General features: G+C 37.4%; 2 protein-coding genes across 4 annotated transcripts; both read left to right on the forward strand.

The window, feature by feature from the left end:
- Positions 1–482: 482 nt before the first annotated feature.
- Positions 483–15,772, forward strand: n4bp2 (NEDD4 binding protein 2). 3 transcript variants are annotated; one of them, XM_079614996.1, is made up of 16 exons: positions 483–889; positions 2,329–3,262; positions 3,983–4,107; positions 4,678–4,766; positions 5,056–5,132; positions 5,370–5,522; positions 5,765–8,163; positions 8,821–8,906; positions 9,040–9,121; positions 9,937–10,103; positions 10,657–10,781; positions 11,319–11,445; positions 11,535–11,717; positions 12,752–12,920; positions 13,025–13,148; positions 14,792–15,772. In XM_079614996.1, the coding sequence occupies exons 1-16, from the start codon at positions 616–618 to the stop codon at positions 14,835–14,837; spliced, it is 5,160 nt and encodes a 1,719-aa protein (XP_079471122.1). In that variant the 5' UTR covers positions 483–615; the 3' UTR covers positions 14,838–15,772. The 3 variants fall into 3 exon arrangements, with proteins under 3 accessions (XP_079471122.1, XP_079471121.1, XP_079471123.1); XM_079614995.1 differs by having other exon boundaries at positions 9,040–9,127; positions 14,792–15,771; XM_079614997.1 differs by having other exon boundaries at positions 9,040–9,085; positions 14,792–15,771.
- Positions 15,773–19,474: 3,702 nt separating this feature from the next.
- On the forward strand, positions 19,475–20,726 carry rhoh (ras homolog family member H). The gene has a single exon (XM_079614999.1). It carries the CDS (start codon positions 19,624–19,626, stop codon positions 20,209–20,211), a length of 588 nt encoding a protein of 195 aa, XP_079471125.1. The 5' UTR covers positions 19,475–19,623; the 3' UTR covers positions 20,212–20,726.
- The last annotated feature ends 4,747 nt before the right edge of the window (positions 20,727–25,473 follow it).

The raw sequence follows: 25,473 nt of genomic DNA on the forward strand, positions 1-25,473 counted from the left end.
AACACAGCAGTACCTACTTGTTTGTAATACCCCCCCTCTCCATAAAAAAATATTAGAACAGGTAAATAATAACAGTGTACATTGAAGTGTGAGAAATATGTCTGAGTATTTTTTTTATTGTTAATGATAATAATAAATAATATTATTATTATTGAGACGGGACAAAACAGGTAACATTTGTTTATGGAACAGAAAATTAGTTTTGGATACATTTGTGAAACATGTTCAGAGGTAGGCTAACCTATATATTGTTTTTTTAGGTTTGGTACAATCCCCTGCCCTGCCTCTTATTTATTAAACATATTTTGACCCTTTCTTATTCACATTCCCTTGCATAATTGTGTATACAGATTATTTTACATACATATTTTGCTTATCTTGTTTATCTGGAAGCCTCAAGCCTCACCGATACTTGTGTTAAAACTGAGGCATCTGCAAAAAAACTCACTAGGTCAAAAGATGGTGTCGTGCTGTTTCCATCCACTGGAGGCGCTGCAGTATTTTTGCTTCTCCGTGGAGAGTTGGTCGTCTGGTTTTCTTTTACTTTCCTTCCTCCAGAAAAACTTGTAAACAGTGGATTTGTCGTCGGTTGTCTTGTAAACGGGGCGCAACAGAATGCCAAAGAAAAAGAAAACTGGACTGAGTCCGTCCCGCGGCCCGATGCAGGCGGCTGAGTACGGGAGCGGTCCCGAGATTCGACCACACGGAGCAAATGGATCTTTTGTGACCCGTGCGGACTCAATATATAACAACTTTGGGTCCACACAATCCAGGAGTGGTCAGGTGGAATCTCAAAGACGAGACGAAATCATCCAGAGCATGCAGGAGATGTTTTCACATTTGGATCCTGAAGTAATTTACATGGTACTCTCAGAGGCAGATTTTAAGGGTAAGGATAATTTAAAGGTTGTGTTACTCTTTCCATCTTAAGATGGTAACGTTAACAGTTAGGTTTGTTACCGCTGGAACTGAATGGCTGGTTTCTGGCTGATTTTCATTTGGTGTAAGCAGGTCATTATCTGGCTGACCAACTACTATCACCTTAACCTGGTATGACCACCAACTGGTAGCAGGTTTGTTGCTGGCTAAAGATAAACTTGGACCATGACCATTTTAGACCACTACAGAAACCAGCTAACTTATTTGTAACTAAAGCAACCAACTTCACCTCGATAATTTTCTATATATTTTTATTTTATATTATTGTATTAAACTATGCTTCAAGTTGACGTTGTCATGAAGCCCTGTATACTGTACACTACTGGTCAAAAGTTTATCTTATGCTCAACAAGGCTACATTTATTTGATCAAAAATATTGTCGAAACCCTAACATTGTTATATATTATTACAAGAATTTGTAAATCTAAAATAACTGTTTTCAATTTTAATATGTTTTAAAATGTAATTTATTCCTGTAATGGCAAAGCTGAAATTTCAGCACCTATCACTCCAATCACATCATTCTTCAGAAATCATTCTAATGCTGATTTTGTGCTCAATTATTATTAATTATTATTGGTGCCCATTAATAATGGTTATCAATGTTGCAGAGAGTTTTTACTTCCTATTTTTTTGTGTGGAAACCGTGATTTTTCAGGATACTTTGATTAATAAAAAGTTCATAAGAACATTTATTTGAAATAGATATCTTTTGTAACATTATAAACATCTTTAATGTCACATTTAATTAATTAAAAAAATAAAAAATATATGTATACAATTTTTTTAACTCCTACCATTAAGTCTGGGGTATCACAATTTCCACAAAAATATTAAGCAGCAAAAATTGTTTTCAACATTGACAACAAGACATTTTTCTTGATCACCAAATAAGCATATTCGACTTATTTCTGAAGGATCATGTGACATGATCATAAAGACTGTTTAATTTTTTTAAATTCATATTTTGTATATATAAATACACACACATGCATCTATATATTTGAGAAATATTTGCATTTATATACTGCATATATATTTTTACATAATTGATATTATATATAAATAGAACTATTTTATATATAACACATTTTTCTTAAATATATACATGCATGTGTGTATTTATATATACACAAAATAATTATACACAATGTACGCACATATATTATGTAAACACAAATGTTTATTTTGGATGCGTTTAATGCGATTAATCGATTACAGCCCTAACTGGTGGTGTATGTTGCATTTTAGCTAGATTAGGCACAACTTTTAACTTTTTTTCTTAAATACAGAAATCTTTTACCTTTTTTCTTAAATGCAGTAATATACATATGTATTTTGAATACATCTTTTTTTCATATAAATGTTCTTCTTAATCTCTGCATTAGTGGACAATGCGATGGATTCGCTTTTGGAGCTGTCGGATGCTGCTGAGGGTATAGTCCCTCCCCCTCCTCCTGTCTCAGGGTTTGAGCAGGCTGCTGCTCTCCTGGGTACTAACATCACTCAGACAGACCTCCTCAGTGGAACGGCAGAGAGCTTTGCCTTTTCAAACCGGCCTGCATCTCAGCCGGAGCTCATTCCTGGTGAAACACACCTGACAGAAGAGTTTGATGCTCTTATAGATCAGGAACTTCAGACTTTGACGTCACAGCAGACTCAAGCTAGCTCCCATTCTGTAATGCCCTCCTTACCTCTCTCTTCTCTACCTCCTCCTTCTCAATCAATCCCTCACTCCTCGCTGCCTCTTACATCCCAGACTCAGCTTCCAGCTCCTCAAATAAGATCAGAACAGGATGAGCAGGTCTCTTTCTCTGACCCCGGGCTCAGTGAGGCCTGTGGCGGTAGTTCACCCGTGAGTGATTTGAGTTTCGGTGGGGTCCATATCCCAGAGACGAAAACCATATCTCTTGACTTCAGTCACCTAACAGTGGAGGCCAGCTCTACTGAACCACGGCCCTCTGCCTTTCAGGTTTACCGTAGACCTGACCAACTCCGTAACCAAACAGCGGCAATGCAGCATCAAGAAGCACTCCGCACACCGGCCATGTTCTGGAACACTCTGGCTGCTGAGTTTCATCCGCGCGCTGTGGGGCCGTCCTTCATTACACCTGTCATTCCTAACCCCACTCGTTGGAGCACTAACCCCCTTCCTGCTGCTCAGTGGTTGGCTCGTGGACCTATCAGACAAGCACCTCTGAAGCCTTCTGCAACTGTACCGAAGTCATGGACTCTTCCCACTTGGAACAGACTCAAATTGGAAGGGCAGGTGTTGGTGTTACTTAGAGGGGCTCCTGGATCAGGCAAAACCACCCTTGCCAAGTAAGTCAGAAGAATCATGACCCTGTCATTTTATTGAAAACAGGTGGAACAGCACATATAATGTTCTTTTCATTGTCGTTAAACAACCTAGTCCATGAAAGCAGTTCATGATGTACAACACTCCCTTGAGAATAGTTTTCCTTAGGGGGAACTATAATAACTTCTCTTGGGAATGGAGTTAGGATTCATTTAGATAGATTGTCATTTGCCATGTAGTGGTATCAAATGTTCTTTTTGCGCTAGTTGTTAAAGCTTTTTTCATGGTATATGATTTTGTCACTATTGTTTTGCATTATAAAACAGGTTGCAAGACAAACTTTAATGCGTTGCTAGTTTAGGTTTAAAAAAAATAATTGGCCATTTAATGAAAATATCACATAGAAAACAAGTTTGAGTAGAGCATTTAAAAATCTAAATGTAGTTTTAAATAAATTAAATAAATATTGAAGTGAACCTCCTTTGGAGCAGAAGGGTAAAAGCTCTTTTTAGTATGCATCAAGACCGTGAAAGCAATTTTGCATGATAATTATCCAAGTATACCATACTGCAGAATACCAGCACATATATTTCCCAAAATTAGCTTTTGTTTTGAGATTAACAACACTGGAAGATAACCATGCTCAACAGAATTATGGTGACCACTTTGCTGTTTTGAGTATGTTTATAGAGAAAGTATATAGTTTTAAGGTATAACGTTTTTTCTCTCTCCTTGCTGTCCAGTGCTATGGTGGTACAAAATCCTGGAGGAGTTGTATTGAGCACTGATGAGTATTTCATTAAAAATGGACAGTACCAATTTGAACCAAATTTACTAGGAGAGGCCCATGAGTGGAATCATCAGAGAGGTGAGTATTACAGGCCTGTTTGCTTAAGCCAAAGCAAAATGTCAGGTGTGTACATGAAATTATTTCCATTTCTTTATTATTTGCTACCCATTGACTAGACAGTCTGACCTTAAAGGTGATGTGTTCACATTTGTTAAAATCTTTTTCAAAATTGATTACACATTCCAGCTTAATATGCTGAAACAACTATAAGTAAGCCATTTGTATGCCAATTTCCATGAAAATTATGAACTTTCCAACTCCACTGTCATTTTTGTTGTGCATTTATTTATTATAAGGACTTATTTATTTCTGGAGAAGAAAGAGTACAGCGCACATTTATTTAAACATTGGTCCGGGTTAGCCTGGGTCGGGTCAGGGTGGTTGCTAACCGTATACTAAGTATATTGGGGCCTTACCTGTTTGGCTGACAAATGGCAGACAGTTGAAGTGTTTGGGAAACAGTTTTGAAAACGGTCATTATTTTCCGCAATTCTGCTTGGTGCCACTGATGCCCCATAAAATTACACACTTCACCTTTAATCTTTATGTAATCTTTCTGCAATGTCTTTGTGGTGATCAACATTTCAGCAAAAGATGCTTTTGAAAAAGGCCAGTCACCCATCATAATAGACAACACCAACATGCAATGTTGGGAGATGAAACCATACGTTGCCATGGTGAGCAATTTATTTTGAAACGCGTAGTATGAAATAAGTTATTAATGTTCAGTATCAGACAATGAACATATTGTTTTTGTATTGTTAACATTTGCTGTGGATATACCAGATTAAATTTGACACGTTGAAAGTTTGTATCATGCAACACAAGTTGTTATAGATCTTTATTTATTGGTTTAACTTTAGAATGTTCTACACTTTACAGTTTACAAAAACATGAACCACAATCCGATTCACACTGGTATATTATGCTGATTGTAGGGCTTCCTTTTCCCTTTCCTTCTTCTAGGCACTGAAACATGGGTATAAGGTGCTGTTTCGTGAGCCAGATACCTGGTGGAGAACTAAACCTAGAGAGCTGGAGAAGTATGTTAAAGATAACCACAAACCAAAAATAACTTTCTGAACTTTTTTTTTTTAAGAAATAACTACTTTCTCCACACATTAAACAAAATCCATACAACTAATTTATTAACAGTTCTCTTTACACTGGTTTTGTTGGTAGTCTTAAATAAACAAAGTACAATCACACATGTGATCCATTGCATTAATGACACAATCACAAGTATTTGCCACCTCTCTCTATTCATCCTCTCTGTGAAGGCGCACAAGGCACCAAGTAACAAAGGAGAAGATCCGGCGCATATTAGAACGGCATGACCGATTTGTCTCTGTCCAGAGCATCATGAATTCACAAAGACCAGTACCAGTGCCAAGTGTTGTGGAACTGACCCAAACAGAGACTGAGCAAACACAGTGAGTATATGCATTATATTCATGTTACTGAGTATTTTCAATTTGAAATAAAGCCATGTGTCATGTTCACACAGCTGCAGATAGTGATAGGCTCCAACTGTACTATTTGAGATTTAGTAACTAGTGACCTGTCAGGGACTATGAAAACACTGACTGTGTGAAGCTAAAAATATCTATGTGTTTATATATCATGCACTTCTATGTATTTAAACTACAATATGTATTTCTCTCATTTCCTATAGGCAATCTTTACCCCCTGGCCTTAGTCATCCTGATCTTGTTGGTGACTCTGGGTTGAGCAAACTGAACACACATCTTTCCTCATCTCTGCCCGATGTGTCCTCTGTTAGGCAGACTTGCAGTACCATTTCTGCAGGCGAGGAAGAAGGTGAAATAGTCTCCTACAGTTCCAAGGAGTCTGTGATTTTGCATGAGAACATTCTGGATGGGTCTGGAACACCTCAGTCTGATATGATTGATGCTGAAGTGTTGGACTTGGAGCTAGATCTTCTGGCCACAGAAAAAAACATGGGAAATTTGAGTTGTGGGAAAACTGAAGAATTAGTTGAGTCAGCACACAATAAGTTTTCAGAGCTACCTGTGGCATTTACAGAGTCCATTGCTCAGCGTGTGAGAAGGGACAGAGTGAATTGTAGAAATGGCCTTGGAACAAGTGAACCTGTGAACTTTGACCCCAGTGTTGACTCTTCAGGGCAAGATAATGAGGAGGGATGTGAAGGTGAGTCTCTTCCTGAGGACAAAGTAGTGAGGCCAGAGCTGTTGGATTTTGTGGGGGACTGGCCACTGGAATCTCAAGGTCAACGTCAAAGAAGAGATCAGAATTTAAGGAATAAAACTGTTCAGAACACTGTTTTGGAATCCAGTGTTGTTGAATACAAAGATAACACTTCTTCTGATGAAGAGAAACATTCTGATCCTGGCAAGCAAAATGCAGTTGAATTTCAAAAACTTGTAGATTTACTGCAAGGTGGAAGAAACTCTCCAGGTTTTTACCAAGATCCAACTCGAAGCAAACTGTCTACTTTGCATTCCCCTTCCTTTGGTGGAAAACAGGGTAACTTGAACCCAGAGACTGTGATTTGCAATGAACTCCCTGACTGTGTGCTGGGAAGGATGTTCTCTGAGTGCACTGACCCAAGAAAGAAATACTCTAATTCTCAGAGTACATCAAAACAGAGAGCAGAAACGATTGAGCAGTCTAGTCAAGTGTCTTCTGAGAACAGCACACAGGAAGAGGTTGAGCAGGAGGACAATGTAGCCTCAGAGGAGAAATGTAGGATGAGCCCAAATGCCCAAGAAACTCTGTGTTCAAAGGTTTCCGTAGACTCAGAGAGCAGTCTAGAGAGACGGAGAGGTCTTAGCCGAAGAGTGGGGAAATCTTGTAAACTGGCACTTACCTTCACCAATCAAAGCCCTTCGTCACCCTGCTCACAATCTCCAGTTATTTCACATCTGCCCTCTGATCTTCCACCTATGGGTGAAACAACTTCATTGCTCATGGTGCCATGTGCCAGTGCCTCAGCCCAAACAAACCCTCAGGACTTTGCTTTGCTTTGGCGAATTGACCAGCTAAAATGTTCTGAATTAGCTTTGGACTTATCTAGTAGTAGAATGCTTGTTTTGGAGGGAAACTCATTGCGTTTCACCCCAAAAACAAATGAAGTGGAGTCTGCCTGCCAGCAGATAGTTCCGTACCGTGTGGTCCATGAGAAAGGTTCTCAGGTGGAAGAGAATGACTTTAGAGAATCCCACTCTGAACAACAAAACCTTGAGATTCTGAGCCGCCATTTCAGCCGTGTCTCCATCGATATTCTGGAGGACCTTTATGAGAAGTGCCATCAAGATATGGAGTGGACCACTAACTTGTTGCTAGATTCTGGAGAACAGCTGTATAAAGATGATGAGGATGACAAAGTTATTTTGGGGTCTTTGGTTCCTGAGAAAGAGTCATGTGAGCCATCTATAGAACCGTCAGAAACCATGATGGGCTCAGAGGGTGACCAGGCTAGAGCTGTGTGCACTGATGACTCCAGCAAAAGTTCAGCAAGTAGCATCAGTCCCAAGTCCCAAGAAACTAACCTTAGTGACGTTAGCCAAGCTGATGATGATTGGAACCCAGGTCAAAGTTCACAAAGTGAAGCTGAAGAATCCAACAAAGCCAGCATGACAAAGGAGAAATGTGAGCCCGAACCTTCCTTTGGATCATTAAAGCAGCCGACAGAAGACACTAAAGTACAACTGGAGGTATTAGCAGCTAATGAACAACATCCAGACCAAACTTGCCCGCAAGGTCGAGGGCATCAAGAGATATTAGAGACGCAAGTTGTTCAATGCCTGGAGGGAGCATTGAATGAATGGGGTGAAGAGGTGGGAGGAGAGAAATTAAAGGAGTATGATGAGACAACAGAAGAGGTAAATGCCATAACACAGTCAATACTGTATCAGGTTGTCGAAATGGAGCGCGAAGAGAAGAGGAAGGAACTAGAAAATGAGAAAAAGAAAACTGGACAGGGAAGAAGAGAGCCAAGTTCAATGGATATTCAAACCCTGGAGCTTAAACTTCCAACTGAACTTGCATTGCAGCTCACTGAGCTTTTTGGACCTGTTGGGGTCAGTCCAGGTAATCAAACATCTAATCAATACATCAAATAAATAATTATGTTATTCATTCAGTGTATTACTCAATGAATCCAGTGATCTCAAGTGGCGTCCCAACACAATAACAAACCCCTAACTTGTAGTTAATGTTGTGTGGGTCTATTTTTATTTTATTTTTTATTTTTTTAATGGTTTTTGAAGATTGCGGCTTGGCACATGGCCTACCCATGTTGGAATTTGTCCAATTTTGCTAGCTTCTACCAAGTAACATGAATTTACCACAAAATATGGCAGGACCCATGGCTTTTGAATGACAACAGCAAAAGATATTGAGAAGTGTTTTCTCTTTTAAAAGTTAATGCCTGTTTATTTTGCTCTCATACGTTTGTTATTATAGGGTTAGTTGTATTTTATTATTTTCATTAAGAATAGTTTTTCCCTGGTTTTTCACAAACCTACCTGAACAGAACTGTCACCATGACCAGTTGAGAACCAGCACACTTAACTATTGTGTTCCATAAGGGCAAAAGCCCATTAAAAAGTTGTATAAATGGTTTAAAATAACTGTGATTCTAGTTATTACTATGAAAAGCTATCACTTTCAAAGAATTAACCACATCAACCCTCAATTCACACTCATTAAAGTGCATTAAAATCTCTTTGAACTCCATGTCTGCAGGTGCGTTTTCATCAGATGACTGTGCAGTGCAAATAGACCTGAACTTGGCCAAACTTCTGCACCAGAAATGGAAAGAAACCATTCAAGTGAGTTCATATATTTTGATCTTATACAATTTTTGAATATGAACCTACAAAACAAACAGCATCATTTTTTTTTTAATGTGACTGATTCTGAATCTTAATGTAAAACTTACCTGGTGTCTGTTGTCTTTGGCAGGAGAAGCACAGGCAGGCAGCTCTGTCCTATCAGCTAATGCACGAGAGTGAGACGGGTTATTCTCACAGTACACAAACACAAAGTAAATGTAAATGTACAGCATGTCCTAACCAGTAGTAATACAATAAAACATTAAGATATAAATTACATCTCTACCATTTTAATCTTCCAATCCAGCTGTGATCTGGGCAGTCACACCCAGAGTGAAATCTTAAAGGTCCACAATTTTGCCCTCATAGCTGTTTCAAACAACAAATATGATTGGCCATCATTTTGTTTCTTTGCCAATCATACCATACCTACTTTCAGTGCTTGGTCGGTCTATATAATATACACACACAACACAAACACAAAATGTAGTCAACCTCAGGAGGTCAAATTAAATGTTGTTTATTCTAAATAGTTTAAAACAGTGATTTGTGTGATTTTGTTTTCTACTAATAAACATTAAATTACCATCAAAATTACATAGACAAAATTGGTATAATATGAATATAATGATATGTGAAAGTGACAGAAGAGGTCCCTCCATGGCGCAGACACTATAGTGCACAAAATTAGGGAAATAACTAATTATGCTTTTGTTAATAAAAATGTGGTAATTGTCAAACATTTTTACATTGTTGTTTTATTTTGTTGGAAACCTCTAATGTGGGAAAGTCCAAAATGGAAGACATTGCTGTGTTATTTGTATGTTAATAATATATAATCTAACATCTAATAGTTCTCACAACAAAAAATAATAAGGGATTGATTTGTGTCTCTAATGATAATTAAAAATGTAATGAGACACCAAATTGTACCCAATTTGTAGAAACTTCTCCAAACTGGAAATAATTTTTATCTGTTGCTCCTCTTTTCTATTCTATCAATCTTTCTGTATTCATGGTAACGAAGTTCCTGTCCAATGGGGTGAATCGCAGGGAAGCAAAACCAGGCTGAGGGACCAATTTGGTTTACGTGATGAAATTCCTTTTATGGATCACTGGACTGCATCCTCTGCTCCTGTCTCACTGAGGGACATCATGATTGAAGAGCAGGTCATGCAAGACAGCATGGAGAAGGTAAGAATCACACATAAGCTAAGTTTCCATCCACTTGTCAATCGAATTATCTGAAGTTCGGTAAAAAAACTCATGCGAACAAAGTTGGTGAAAGTGTGTTTCCATCCAACGACTTTAAAGCAAATAAAAACCTGTGCGTAATGACGTCACATGCTGTTTTGCGATCAAATTTGTATATCGAATTGATTTGAGACATTTTAAGATGTTTCCATTCATTTTCGCACTGAATCGCACAACATTCAAGCCAACATTTGCGAACAAAGTTTTGCTAGACAAAATGCAATTCATTATTTATTCGGCAAATAACGTTTCCATCAGCGTTTATCGCATAAGCCGAATATCGATCAAGATAAAATCCAATGAGACCGAACGTATTTCATTTGAGTCGATATTCATGAAATTCAATCGAATTTTCCATAAGGCATTTTCCATTCGATATCACTTAATTCGGATAAAAATGTGTGGATGGAAACATAGCTATAGGCACTCACATTCAATCACTGCCGGGAACTGTAGAAGTATGTAGTGAAAATGACCTATGTTTGGGTTTTAGTCCAGGTCAAGTCTGAGGGACCTGGATAAGAAAGATGGTGCAGCCAAGCTCAAGGAAAACCAGCTATTTTCCACGTTCCCCACCATAGACCGACATTTCCTCAGGGATATCTTCAGAGATCACAAGTGAGAATATGATACATAGTGACATACAGTAGTACAGTATACAGTAGTCAACATTTTTAAGTGGATCAAAAAAGTTATCATCAAAGTTGTCCTAAGACAAAAATGGGTATTGTTCAAAATTCATGTATAACTTTGATGAAAGGTTTTGGGATGAAAGGATGCAATATTTTTAACTCCCACTTGAGTCGGTTCACAAAAATGTTCTGTCATTTAATTGAGTATATATATATATATATATAAAAAGTCCCTTTCAGGCAAGTCATTTCACTCAGAAGCCATCTTTGAAACGCCTCTTAGGCAGCTATTTCAGTCATGCAAGTGCAGCTCCTAACTCTCTGAATGGGGAAACACCAAATAAATACATTTCATGACCCCTTTAAAAGATTGATTATTTTTTATTTATAACAATACTGGTATGCATGTTTATTCTTTATAACGATATGCACTGAAGAATTGTGCACAATTCTACTTGGAACAATTATCAAGAAAGCAGACATAACTTAAAAGGAAATGTCTCTCAACCATTTGTTTGTGTAGTTACTCTCTGGAGCAGACTGAACAGTTTTTGCATGCTCTATTGGATGACGGGCCAGTCAAAAATGTAGTGGCTCCTGAACCTGCCCCTCAGCGCAGTGGCGCGCTTAGAGCATCGAGCAAAGAGCGGGTGAGCACTCTACATGTGACCATATGGCATACTGAAATTAAACAAAAATCTTGAGTTGATTGTTGACACTTTTTGCCTCACTAAATCAGAGATGGAAACCGAGAGATGGGGAGGCGGAAGCAGTTCAATTCCAGGATTCGGAGGATCCGGAATATGTGGACTTTCGCACAGAGGCGACGCTGCAGAGACGTCAGCAGATAGAGTGTTTTAACAAGGCTGCTGAAGCCCATCGACAAGGACGCAAAGACGTGGCTAGTTTCTACGCACAACAGGTTAAAGAGATGAACATTATGATGTGTGCTGAAAAGCTGATGTAAAAACAACCGCAGTTTTGAGAGAAACACAAGTTTGTTTTTAACCATGTACTAAGGGGCGAAGCATCACTTCTGAGGACAAGCTATGTGTCTGTCCACATTAAACACTGAACTGCTGTTTAGCGAAAAGAGGAGGCGTGTTCCGGCGCAAACGCTCCCTGGTGCTATTTTGCAGTTCCAGAAAACAATTCCGCCATTATTCATTCCGTCCATTATTCATATGGTATTTTAAGGGCGCGTGCTTGGCCATTATGTAGCGTGTGAATAACGCGGATACACTTTGATTCCCTCTTTTACACAGACGCAGCAGTTTTCATTTTTGCAAATCATACATTATTACAAGGAAAAATATTAACACACGAGGGAAATCATTGTTCTCCCATCCTCATACAATGTCACTTCTCTGTCTTTTACGGCCCTGACGAGAACATCTGTCTCCTCGGCTGTGAACCGCTCCTGGCGTGCTCTGGCAAATCCGCCGTTATAATAGCAAGCCGCCATGAAAAAGTACGCCTGCTCTTAAAGGGAATGTGAGAGGACGCTCTGATTGGTTTATTTCACGTTATTAATGCGCAAGAGTCATTTATCCCGCCGGATAATAGCAACGGCGCCCAAGATCCACCCACAAAGTTTCTAACGTTTCGCGTTTGATACTTCCGTTTCAGATCGTTAAAATAGGGCCCAATATATTTACGTTTCTTGCAAAAATATGTATATATGCTAATATTTAAGTCGTTTGAGCGCACCGGGAGATTGACTAAATTATGCCGTTCACAGTTCTTCATGGGAGTGGGAGGGCACTAAAGATTCTTTTAGCTGATTGAACTACTCTTCCCATGAAGCAGATTGAATAATGTTGTAAAATCATAATTTTGTGTGTCTTTTGCGTCACATTAAGTTTTAAACTAATTTTAGTTTAAAACTTAAACACTTACTGACCCCCTTTTTAAACAACTCTTACTAAGTTTCTATGCATTTGTGTAAATGCTTAGGGTCACATGCATGGAGAGAAGATGCATGAAGCGAACCACCGAGCAGCCATGCAGATATTTCAGCAAGTGAACGCTTCACTCCTGCCTCAGAATATTCTAGATCTCCATGGACTGCATGTGGATGAGGCCCTTTATCATCTCAGTCAGGTGCTCACTGAAAAGAATTTGGGTACGTGAACCGCAAACATACATACAGTTTTTCAAATGTAGACTGCAGATGGTTTGTATAGACTCCAGAGTCTGCATTATCTTTAATGTATGTGCCTTTTGTAGAATACCGTCAGGGTTTGTGTCGGCCTCAGCTGTCAATCATCACTGGAAGAGGCAATCATAGCCAAGGGGGAGTGCCACGCATCAGGCCTGCTGTACTAGACTACCTCAAAAACCAATACTACAGGTATACTAACTGAATCCTGTGCTCTTGCAATGTGTCTTTCTGAATGGTACATTGATTTACTATGCAGCTGTCATTCCGTGAAACATCTTTCAGTGTAAACAAGTTCCATATCCTACCAATTAAAGGTTGTATCAGCGATTTCAGGCCCAAAAATAAATGATCACATTCATCTAATCTTTCCTAACGATCCGCTAGATGCCCGCCCCATAAGCAGGCCGTCAAAAAAACGCGTCTCTGTAGGAAACCAAAATAAATAGTGTTCAACCAATCACCAACAGGGGCTGGGTGTTGTGAGGGCTGAGTGCACGAGCGCAAAACCTCACAGCCCCTGTCGGTGATTGGTTGAACACAATTTATTTTGGTTTTGAGTGTTTGTGAAACCGATTGTTTTTGTGTGCAGATCTCAGAGCCTAGGCTGCCTACAGAGACGCGTTTTTGGGGCGGGCAGCTAGCGGATCGTTAGGAAAGATTAGATGGATGTGATCATTTATTTTTGCACCTGAAATCGCTGATACAACCTTTAAAGTCCCCCTGTAATCAATAATCTTTGATCACCAAGATATATTTAAAAGTTTTTTCCTTGAAAAAAAATATTCATGCCTTAAAAAGTTTGAATGCAACTCTACACCCTCTATAACCTCATTTAGTATGTGGTTCTATGAATATGCAAATTAGCCCCGCCTCCACTCACTCACACCAGCTCAGAGATCCACTCGTTGATGATCACACCTTGACGTGATTGGTTACAAGGTAGTTTGTGACGTCAGAAACACCAGCGATTTCAAACCACGTTTTTTAAACTGTCTTTGGTTCACTGCAGTTTTAAGGAGAAAATACTCAGCAATTGTGTTGATTTATGAATTTGGCTGAATCTTAGGCTGTTTACACGTAAACGATCTGTAGAGAAAACGCAAAAGTGGCGTTGCGTTATCAAATTTTTTTCTGCGTTTAGACGAGCGTTATGGGGGGGAAATCTCTGTGCATATGGTGACGCAAAAGTGTGTGAAATTTGATGTAGTGTGCATTCCAGGTGGCTAGGTGGCAATGTGAAGCACTGAAAGTGAAAGAGACACTGACACAGTTTTTCATGTTTAATACGGTAAAGCTGCTGCTTTAACCCTCGGTGCTCTTCACATGTCGCTCAAAAATGACAGATTGTTTTATTTATTTTTTTGTCAATGAAATTAATACTATATTTTAGTTTGATAAGGTTTTGCTATTTTCCTGTACTGGCGCATGCCTGTGACGTAAACGCATACGGACGAGAGCAGATCGGTGCCTTCACTGTCTAGCAGACTTTTGCGTTTTTACCCTTTTGACAGGAGCCTTAAAGCATATTAAAAACACCACATAGACATATAAACAACATTTGAAAGCTTGATTTTCACCACAGGGGGACTTTAAGAATTCAGAATATATATATATATATATATATCAGTAAATATTAATATTATTAATATATTTTATATTTTTTTATAAACTAATTGATATACTATATGTAATCTGAATAGTAAAAAGCCAGAAGCTTTATTGAAGCATACTAGGTACTTTGGAATATTTTGACATGTAGAACTAATTATCATTATTTGTATATTTTATGATATTTTTTTTTTCCCCATCTTTTTTTTCTGTCTTTCTTACAGCTATACTGAGCCTAAGACTGGATTGTTGCTGGTCACACTTCATTGAAAGAGTTGCTACAATGAAGCATTTACTTTTAGATTTCTGGCTTTCCACTGCCTTAACTCAAAACGTCTTCTCTGGGGAATAATAGTGTCAGTAATTATAATGTTCTTTTGTCTTTTAACTACATACACCTCTATATTTTTTCAGTAATTGTGAAAGAGTTTATCTAAGACATAAAAATATCAGGGTACTTTATATTTACACAGTGTTTTATATTGTATTGACCTGTATATACATATTACACTTTATTGAATGTTTACTGATGCTCACTTAAGGTTCAACTGATCCCTAATCACTATATTTTTATGTAATAAGATTAAATTGCCTTTTGCCTAAATAGATAATGGCCACACATTTTTCCTAGCCAGACTATATAGTAGAGAAGGGGGATATTATTTAGGTACTTAAGATGTTTGATATTTTAATTTCAAAAAATGTTTTGCTTTATAAGTGTAGTGCTACATACGTTTTATAAGATCTAGCTTGTTGTGTTTAGAGTAGTGGGGATGTCACAGGATGGCTTATTCTCTTCAGTGTTGATGTATATAGAAATATATTAATGGAGTTTCTAGAAATATAAATGCTGATCCTCAATCAGCTTTGCATTTTAGTTTGTTTGTGAGCAGCTTGGACAGATATATTGGACGCATACATTTTATGGCGCTTTGCATTGCTGGTATTTAAGTTTTAGCTCAGCTTTGTTTTGTATATTTCCAGTTTAAAATGTTGATGCCACACATATTTTATAGACTATCTTAATGCTGCTATGCAAATCACAATTCTTATGTGTGAGAATTGTTCTAAAAAATATTTTTGTGATATTGTATATTTTGAACCTCAAAAGATTTTATATGTAAACATGTTTTATTTTTGTTATTATAAATTATGGTTGGGGAAAAAAACGGAAGAGAAGAATAAAGACTTGACATGTACAGGTTTTGATTCTTTTGGTGAAATGAAAATGTGGTTTAATCAGGGCTTAACGTAGCATGCGCTTGGAGCTCAAACACAGCTGAACATATTCTACATCCTCGTTTCTCTTTCTCTCCATTTCCCCTTTAATCTGTAGAAACCGTTGGTGGGGGAAAATATAACTCAGCATGATGAACGCTCAGTTGCTGACATTTGTGTTAGTAGTAAAGGTCAGATTTCTCCATGATGAAAGTGGCAGCTGTTGAAGTGAATGCAGTGCACTTCCTTTCCATAAGAGGGCGATGCTGTGTACACTATGTGCACACTAGTACACACAACCTGGCTCTCTAGAGCGCTGCAGTGATGAATTTTTAAAAACCTGAAATTAGCATTACCCTGGTTCCCTTGAAAGAAAACTCATTAGGATTTTTCTATTGGCTTTTTAATTACTGGAGAAATAAGCTCTGTGACCAACAAAAGTTGACGATGTTCATCAAGATCTTCACAAAACAGCTTTTATGAAGCCTAAATGCAATTAGCAGAAGTAGCAGCTAAGTCTTGTTAGGTAAACAAACTACTCCACTTCAGCGTCGCCTAACCCTTCCGTCAACTCTTAAATTTATTTAAAACCATTTCCCTGAAAGTTTGAGTTAGTATAATTCGCTAAAGCGTAACTAAATACACAATGCTGCTGTAAAAGGTCTAGTGTGTAGATTAGTTTTACTGTTTGCTATAATGACGTTTAATATCCTGGACAACCTCTGTAGTCCCATTTATCCACTGGACCCTTTTCACAGACTAACGCATTTCCAGTTATCGACATATTAAATCTAGTAAAGTTTTTTTTAAATGTAGATGTATTATGCTATTCTTTGTTATATTACCTTGGCTGGAAATTACAAAAAATAAAAATGAACAACACTGCTGTGAGGTGTTTCTAATACTACAGCTGAGGAAGTGACAGCAAATTTGAAATATTTCTCTCTCTTCTGACTAATCAGTCTCTATATATTTTTCCCTTCTTTTGAAACGTTGTTTGCTATTGGAACAAATAGGAATACAATTATATTTGCAAAAATTATATTTGCATTCGTCTCCCATTCACAGCTATATAAGTTTACCAAACTATGACAACTTCCACTTCTGAGAACCACATAAATGTAAGGGTCCCTTGTTCAACCTTTAAGAAAGCTTTATAAAACTCACAAGGGGTATTATTAATGTGTTTTATTGTAGAATAAAACTTGAAAATATATTGAACTTGTGTTAACCACAGACCTTACTTCAGGCATTTAGTTTTTAAAAAAAACATACAACAAAACATACATTTGAAGTCCAAAACAATACTTGAATTGCATAAAATGTGCATGACTTCTCTGTGATAAATTAATGTAAACAGGAAATAAAGACTGATTTCAAAATTGCTAAAGTTACTTTTATACAGACATCATTTGGGGTCTCAGGGACACCAAACGTAAAGAACAAATAGTCAATCTTTGCAGAGGGATTTATCTTGTTCTTGTTTGCATCTTTGTTTCTTTTGCTTGCTGCATTAGACCGTTTCATGCACAGCGAGTACTTGACTGCAGAAGCAAGACTCCACGCCGTAGATGTGCTGAGAACGTCACACGGTCGCAGCGGAAGCTTAGGAGAGATTTGATGTACGATTTTACAAAGAAAAGAGCCCAGCCTCGCATTTCACTTCCCTCTACGAGAGGATACAACATCTGCGCTGTCTGTGAATGCATATATTATCTCTCTGTGCTCATGAGTACCTGAATTTCCTGTGCTTAACAATTGAACTTTTGAGAAATATGGAGAATTGGACTGGGGTCTGATGTGAACTCATTCTTCTTCGTTTAATTCAATTAAAACAAAACAAAAACAGATGCTAAATTGATCCTTCTACATGTCTGTCAATCTCATGGTTGAAGAGCTCAAAAGAGGTGAGTAGTTTTATATATCTAATACATCTATTAACTACTGTGCCTCAGTTTAAAACCGTGATCTCAGTGGATATATTTTTCTATAAATATATTTTCTATCTACAAACTTATTTCTGAATAAATAGAGCTACAGTCCAAACTTGATGCGCATAGTGTTCATTATTTGTAAGGTTCTTAATCAGTTAAAACTGAAATTAATAATTTTATTGATATTTTTTTAAATAAACATTTTTGCGTCTTAAAAAATTAAAATCAGAATTTGTTTTATGGTTAGGAAGGGCTTTAGTGGTTAAATGTTTAATACTTTTTGATTTACTCGTTTGTGTGTGTGTGTGTGTGTGTGTGTGTGTAGGGAGCTCAATCTCCGAAAGAATTGTAACCCTCAAAATTTAGATAATTTTTTCCAATACTCAATTTCTTTAAAAGGCGAAATGCTTTTGTTGTTGATGAAGATATAGTTGTTAGATTCATTAAAGTCATTTTATAATACAGCATCTTCTGTATTAGCACAGAAATGTACCTTAAGCACAAAGGCTAATACTGGTCAGATTATAGGCCTATACTTCTCAAGAATGATCTGGCTGACAATGTTTTCCCAATATCCATTTATTTATTTTTTCATACCAGAGAAGTGTTTTATAGAAAAGTGTTTTCTAAGTATATAATAAAACCATTTGGTCCTTTGTGGTATTAACTGGAGCAGTTGTTTGAATCATCAGCGTGCTTTCCTCTCGTGACTGCCAGATGGAGGCCTAGGAAGTGCAAGCCATTGCCATTTCAAGAATAATCTTTGAAGCGGTTTTAACATGTCAAAAATGTCCTTTTTCAGCATTAGTCAATAGAGTTATTAAATAAACAAATTAATAAGCTCTCAAATTTCTGTTAAACTACGTGTGTTTTTTTCCCAGAACACTCAAAGCAAAGAATTGTACTTTAATCAATAGCTGGGCCGTCATCACAGGGGTAAAACGGGAAGCATTGTCCCAGGCCCTGTGATGAGAGGTATTGTCTCCACTGCTCTGTGGAATAGCGGATATTGTATAGGATTTCACTAAGAGCAATTTGAAAAAAGTGAATTGTCCATTGCATGATGTTTTTGTGTTTCTTTGGTACGTTAAAGATTCAGTTCAGGATAGTTCCGGAAGGATATTTCACACAAAAATGAGAATTCGGTCATCATTTTCTCACCCTAACCTGTATGACTATCTTTCTTCTGCGGAACACAAAGGATTATATTTCGATGAACGTTGTGGTCCAAACAACAACATTAGGCCCTAGAGACTGTCATTGTATGGACCAAAAAAACAAACAAACAAAACACACACAAACACTGATATTTCAAAATAATTTATTTTGTGTTCCACTGACGAAAGTAAGTCATATAGGTTTGGGACGACACGAGGGTAAGAAAATGTAAAAAAAAAAATTTGTTTTTTGAGTAAAGTATTTCTTTAAATATAAGACAAATTAAATTAGATATAAATGAAATTTATAATTGCGTATAAAAAAATCTCATTGTATGAATACATTTATTGGTGTTTTGTGATAGCATAATAGTTACTTTTTTTATTCTTTATGAATTATGCAGGATTCAGAGAGAGAGAGGGTAAAACGGCTTGCTGCAAGACGTCTCACTTCTGGATTTCTATGTCTTGAATATCTCTAATGATACATAATGACCTCCGTTTCTACACCTTCACTGGATTACAGAACAGAGGAATAAATCACCACGTCGCAAGGCGAAGAGCGTGAGGAGGACTTCAGAATGCTATGTGAATCGCAGGGTTTTTACTCTTGGTCTTTATAGATCTGCAAACGTGTAATTCTCAATGATGACTTCCTCATCTGTTGGACACCACTGAATTTTGATCTGATATTTTTGGACCTATTAGACTGCGCCTTACAATAACTTCAACACCAGAGACAGGAGGATGAACGGGTTGACGGAGACCTCAGTGAAATGCGTACTGGTTGGGGACTGTGCAGTGGGTAAAACTGCACTTCTTGTGCGCTTTACTTCTGAAACATTCCCAGACAGCTATAGACCCACTGTCTATGAAAACACTGGAGTTGATGTCTTCATGGATGGAATCCAGATCAGCTTGGGACTGTGGGACACAGCAGGGCATGATACATTCCGCCAAATCCGCCCCATGTCCTATCAGCAGGCAGACGTGGTTCTGCTATGTTATTCGGTAGCAAATCCAAATTCGTTAAGCAATTTGCGACACAAATGGATCGCCGAAGTGAGGGAGTTTCTTCCCAAGGTACCTGTGCTGGTTGTTGCCACACAGACAGACCATCGTGAGATGGGCCCGTATCGTGCCAACTGCACCACGGCCTCGGAGGGCAAACAGGTGGCACAAGAGATCCGTGCCAAAGGATATCTGGAATGCTCGGCTCTCAGCAATCGTGGCGTGCAGCAGGTTTTTGAGTGTGCCGTTCGAACGGCTGTTAATCGGGCACGGAGACGGACAAGGCGGAGACTCCAAGACTTTAATCCCTGTAAAGTCTCCTGAATGCTTTCAAAACATGGATGAAATTGAATTCTTATCACTAAGATAATATTGTTTCTCACACACAAAACCAACTAACTGAAGCCTCAACAAAGACTTCTTAACACTGATGTCTTAATACTGTTTACCTAAAAGACTATTGATTTTGAGTCCTCCAGTCAGGAAATCTGAAATCTGACAGATATTTATTCATTAAACAGCTGTGACCGTGTTCATTTTATGAATACAGGATTTTACAAGTTGAACATATCGTTTAAAAGACAGATGCGTCTTTTGTTGCACTGCTACTGCAAATGTACATTTGTAGGTTGTAGTTGAAGTCTTATTTTAAGTTTCATTCTTTCAGCTTTATTTTCATGGTTTCTTGCGAACTGAAATAGACCCTTAAAACTCGCTCGTTGTCTGCTGGTCCCTGTACTAGACCTGTGAAATGAGGATTCACATCAGCTCATAATGCAACACTGAGATCACATTCTGTAATCTTCATTTTAGATGGCAAATAAATCACTTCGGTTATGCATTTCTTGTTTGCTGACAAAGTTTATTTCCTGTGATATGTTGTTTATGGAGCTCAGGAAAAGATCAAATGAGAATTTCTGTCCTGAAGTTCTTATTCTTAAAAGATTGATTTCATAGTCTTTATGAAGTCACTGAAATAAGTAGTTTCAATAAAAAATTAATTAAAGAGTTAAGCTGGTACTTTGCTATGTATATGTGTGGTCTCACCCACAGTGAACCGAGTTATTATCGTTGTACTAAAGCCAAATAATTATTGTTTATTGTGTTAATTAAAATAAATATATATATTTTTTTATTATTATTATTATTATCAGTAGTAGTAGTAGTTTATTAAATATGTATACGGTTTTAATAAAAGAAATTTTTTTTCTCTTTTATACACAATATTTTGTTGAAATTTTCCGCAGACAGCGTTGCCTCTGCTTGAGGCCCCCAGACTGTATATACAGAACTGTATTCCATGCAAAGCCTTTGACAAACAAACATTATGTCTTCTGTCGTCTTCTGTCTTCTGTTCTTTATGCAACAAAAATCTGCATCTGGTATCTGAGACTGTCTGTAGACATATACTCAGCACGTAACAACGGGTATACCAGGGGTTTCTCAGACACACACCAGATTTTTTTTTTTTTTATCTTTACCTAATGTTAGATGTTTTGACACACTGTTTGAATAAATCTAGAACACTCAGAATATGTAAAACATAATGTCTTCTACATTGGGACAGTTCAGGATAAAAAGAGAAAATATTATTTTGAATAATATTATTTATTCCATTCTGAAACGCTCTGTTTTGAGGTTCTAGCCATCGTTACTGTAATTAGTGTCTGGTGAGAACAATCATAAAGACAACAGAGGCCGAGTCCACATGGTTTGAGCTAAAGTCTAGGCTACTTCAGTTTCAACAGAAACTATAATACCATACAAAATGCTAATAGATAACTTACTCCAGATACTTTCTTACTCCAGATATTACAAACCTCCTTGACTATGAATATATATTATGCATCAGATATGTTTAGATTGGTTGTGATTGTATCACATCACACAGCAGTTTTGTGTTTGTGTGGACTGACAGTTTGCTTGTCCAGAAAACCGATTGCACTGTGCAGGTTTGGACACTACGTAAAACAGGTCATGTCGATGAGGCTTGATGCATAGAAGAGAGCAGAGGAAAATGCACAGTATACGGTTATTTATAATATTCCCAACATATGACCCTTCATTTTGACCCTTCATGTCATACGTTATTAAGCAGGAGAATGTTTTTATAGAATTATCAAATACACAGGCAATAAAACAAATGAAATGGTGTGCTACTACACACACTACATAAAAGTAAAAAGTTGGCAGAGGAGCAGAAGAAGACAGAGCAACATAAAGAAAAAAGTATATGTTATGTGGTTTATGGAGATATGGAGATGAGGTGATGTAGGTGATGCTGCTTTTGGAGAACTGAAGAGTTCAGACACCGAAACCACATCCCAGCAGGAGAAGAACGTCTTTCTCTGAACTTGCTGAAAACACGTGCTTGGTCGCTCTATAGAAAAACATTACAATTGTATTGCGAAATGTATATCTCTTTCTAAATGTTTTGTAAGTAAATGTATTCCTACGTGATCCGACATATTTTGTACTGATTCTAGAAATCAACAGGAGAGGTTGAATGAAAAGTTGTTATTGAGAACATTACCTATTTTACAGTTACAATTTGCTGTAATTTTACATTTTAGTAGATTGTTTTAGTAGCTTATGGGTTATTCTAGCTTATAAACAAATAAAGAGTGGGATTAGCTAATACAATCAGCAGGACTCAACTGTAGCCTACTCAAACTGCAATACATATACCACAAAAGAGGAAGTGAAAACTATCAAAAGAGTCTATTTAATACGACACTGAGTGAGCGTACATGTGAAGCAAACAGGTTTATGGAGTGAATTGAATTGTTGAATTATTGAATATTAACAATGGACGTAATTATGACCGTTATAAGGTTTTGTGTTACATTTATGAATTTTCCGTCAGAAAAGAAAACTATGCATACATTTTTCTGTGAGATACAAAAGAAGATATTTAGGAAAAGATCTCTGTTTTTTTTCCCCTTTCAATGAAAGTAAACATGGGTCCAGTGTTATTTTTGGACCTTACTGGCTTAAAATGACAAAAACTGTTGAGACATTCCACAAAATATCTTCTTTTATTTTCAGGAAAATTAGCAAATGTTGACAGAATTTTAATTTTTGGGTGAACTAAAGTAATAGACTTGAATCTTTAATATGTGGGTGAGAAAGATTGTTGGAGATGTTATATATATATTATTAATATGCCTTAGTCCATATTTGGCAAATTTACAGAGTGCTGTGGTCTGCACAACACACAAAATAAATCCGCTCAGACACATTCACATTCGTTCTATGCGACCCTACCACACAGTCTGTTCTCTTTTCTACAACAGGAAACACCTGCATCGTTCTCTTACCACACGAACGCTCTCATACACATACAGACAATCCACCCATAAAGCATCAAAGCCTTGCACAATCACCTCTTTTTGACAGTTAAGCCAAAACTTAAGAGATTTAGCATCATCAGATAAGTTACATATGCATTTAAGTTCCAATTGCGGATGCTAAAACACCAACAAACCAAGTCAAAAATAGTCAGAGATATTAAAAATCATTAGTTGAACCTTTAGGATTTTCCACGCTTTGGTTTATCTGGCCAATGGTGAGTCAGAGAGGAATGAGTGTGTAGGACAGGGAAGATACCCCTGAAAATGATACTGAAAGAATCACCTTCATTTCAGAAAGCACAAAGTAAAATACGCATTCTGAGTCATTATGTCATTTCATTGTGTCATTTTATCTCTAAAGTGTTGTGTAACGATATTCTGACCTGCTCTGCTGCAGTGTAACATAAACAGGTAAGACAGAAAAGAGGGTGAAGAAAGAATAATGATCTAAAACAACTTTCTTTTTTTTAAGCAACATTTATTTAGTCATCCCTGAGAGTAATTGTCTATGCTGGAGCATTATGGGTAATGTAGTTTGGCAGCATAATATGTCGAAGTGCACTACAGGATATGAAACTCTCCTACGCCCGAGAAAGAAAGAGAAAGATGTAAAGACGCCTCGAGAAGAACCACTTCCTGTCTTATTCCTCTCATCTCTCATCATTTCAGACCCCACGGTCCTTGTGTGTGTATGTGCTTGTATTCCTGTGTAGGTGATGGGAAATATGAGGGGGCTGTGTGACACAATCTAAAGAGATTCGGTTACAAACAGCTCCTCAAAGGTGCTTAGAATGCTATCAATTTGTTACAGAGAAGTAGTTAATTAACATATTTGTTTTACATGAAAAATAAGATTTTTTCCAGCACTAGAACATTTGGAATGCCGTTACGGGTAATCTGCGTTTGTTTTGTGTTTGGGGGGGCTGGGTGGGGGTTTTCAGTTTCAGTATTTGCTTTCAGTTTGTTTCCATGTTTTTTCAATGATTTACACCTGATGTTCATTTTGTTAGTTTAGGCTATGTGTATTTATAGCCTAAGCCCTGTGTTTTGTTTACTTTATTTTACCTCTATCATCACAGATGTTCATGTCTTGCCAAGTCTAAGTATCATGAGAGTTTTGTTTTTATGTTAAATAAAAGCTATTGCCAGTAATTAAATACAGCTATTTTATTTCACTGTTTTCAATCATCAGTTTATATATAGTTGAGAAAACTAAACTAAGAAAAAAAAGAAAAAAAAGGCTATAAGCTAAAAAGCGAACTCATCTAAAATAAGTCTGATAAACTCTTTCCTTCTACATCTCAAATGAGAGTCACTGCGCTTCTGAATAAATGCAGCCCCGTAGTATTAATTTAACATAGCTACACTTTTCATTTCAGTGCCTCAGCCATTGATAAAAGAATACCCCACTAGTAAACTAATAGGCCTAGGGAACAATGTTACGTGTTCTCACTCTTTAATGAGATAAGAAAGTTGATATGGAACACAGATCCAAAGAAAAGGTGATTAAAAAGCATATTTTTCATTTCCACATACAGCAGGCCTACATGTTTGATCTAGTCCTTGTAATGTGTTACCAGTTAATCTCTGCTGTCTTGAAATGAAGTGTGTGCATGTAAGAGGGGAGGCTGTCTCTTCCTTTAAAATTCATTGTGTGTAACATTCAAACCACCTGACCTGTCTGCACCCTTGTCAGATCGGCTCTCACCGTGAATGACAGGACAAACACATTCAATCACACAAAATCACAACGAACAATCCACATTAGCCTTCAAGTCTGGAAAAGATATAACACATAAGATGTTTCTGCTTTTGAAAGAACAGAAGATCCCCAGTGTTATAAACACACATTCTTTTTACATAGTTGAATATCTCCACAGTGACATGAAGTGTGTGTGTGTGTGTGTGTGTGTGTGTGTGTGTGTGTGTGTGTGTGTGTGTGTGTGTGTGTGTGTGTGTGTGTGTGTGTGTGTGTGTGTGTGTGTGCTCGCGCGCGTAGTGTGCATGCTATGCGATACCTCGGCTCTTGTTCCAGAGAAGCAGTAAGAATGACATTCAGGCCTTCAGTGTTGTACATGGCACACCATCACTCTCAACGTTCAGATCGCTATGGGACTTCTCGCAATTTCTCTTTCCTCCTCTGCAGAAAATAACATTTAAAAATGGAGAGCAAATAAGGAGCAACAGGAAATAATAACTGGCAAAAAGTATTTTGTTTTTGCCATTCTTATGA

Source organism: Phoxinus phoxinus (genome assembly GCF_949152265.1).
Source record: "Phoxinus phoxinus genome assembly, chromosome: 6".
NCBI lineage: Eukaryota > Metazoa > Chordata > Actinopteri > Cypriniformes > Leuciscidae > Phoxinus > Phoxinus phoxinus.

Excerpts from the sequence above, each read along its gene's own strand:
- rhoh (XM_079614999.1), top strand. The coding sequence starts at position 19,624 with ATGAACGGGTTGACGGAGACCTCAGTGAAATGCGTACTGGTTGGGGAC.
- n4bp2 (XM_079614995.1), top strand. The coding sequence starts at position 616 with ATGCCAAAGAAAAAGAAAACTGGACTGAGTCCGTCCCGCGGCCCGATG. Across the intron at positions 4,767-5,055 it reads TGAAACCATACGTTGCCATG|GCACTGAAACATGGGTATAA; the intron begins GTGAGCAATTTA and ends TCCTTCTTCTAG. Across the intron at positions 12,921-13,024 it reads GCTCACTGAAAAGAATTTGG|AATACCGTCAGGGTTTGTGT; the intron begins GTACGTGAACCG and ends TGCCTTTTGTAG.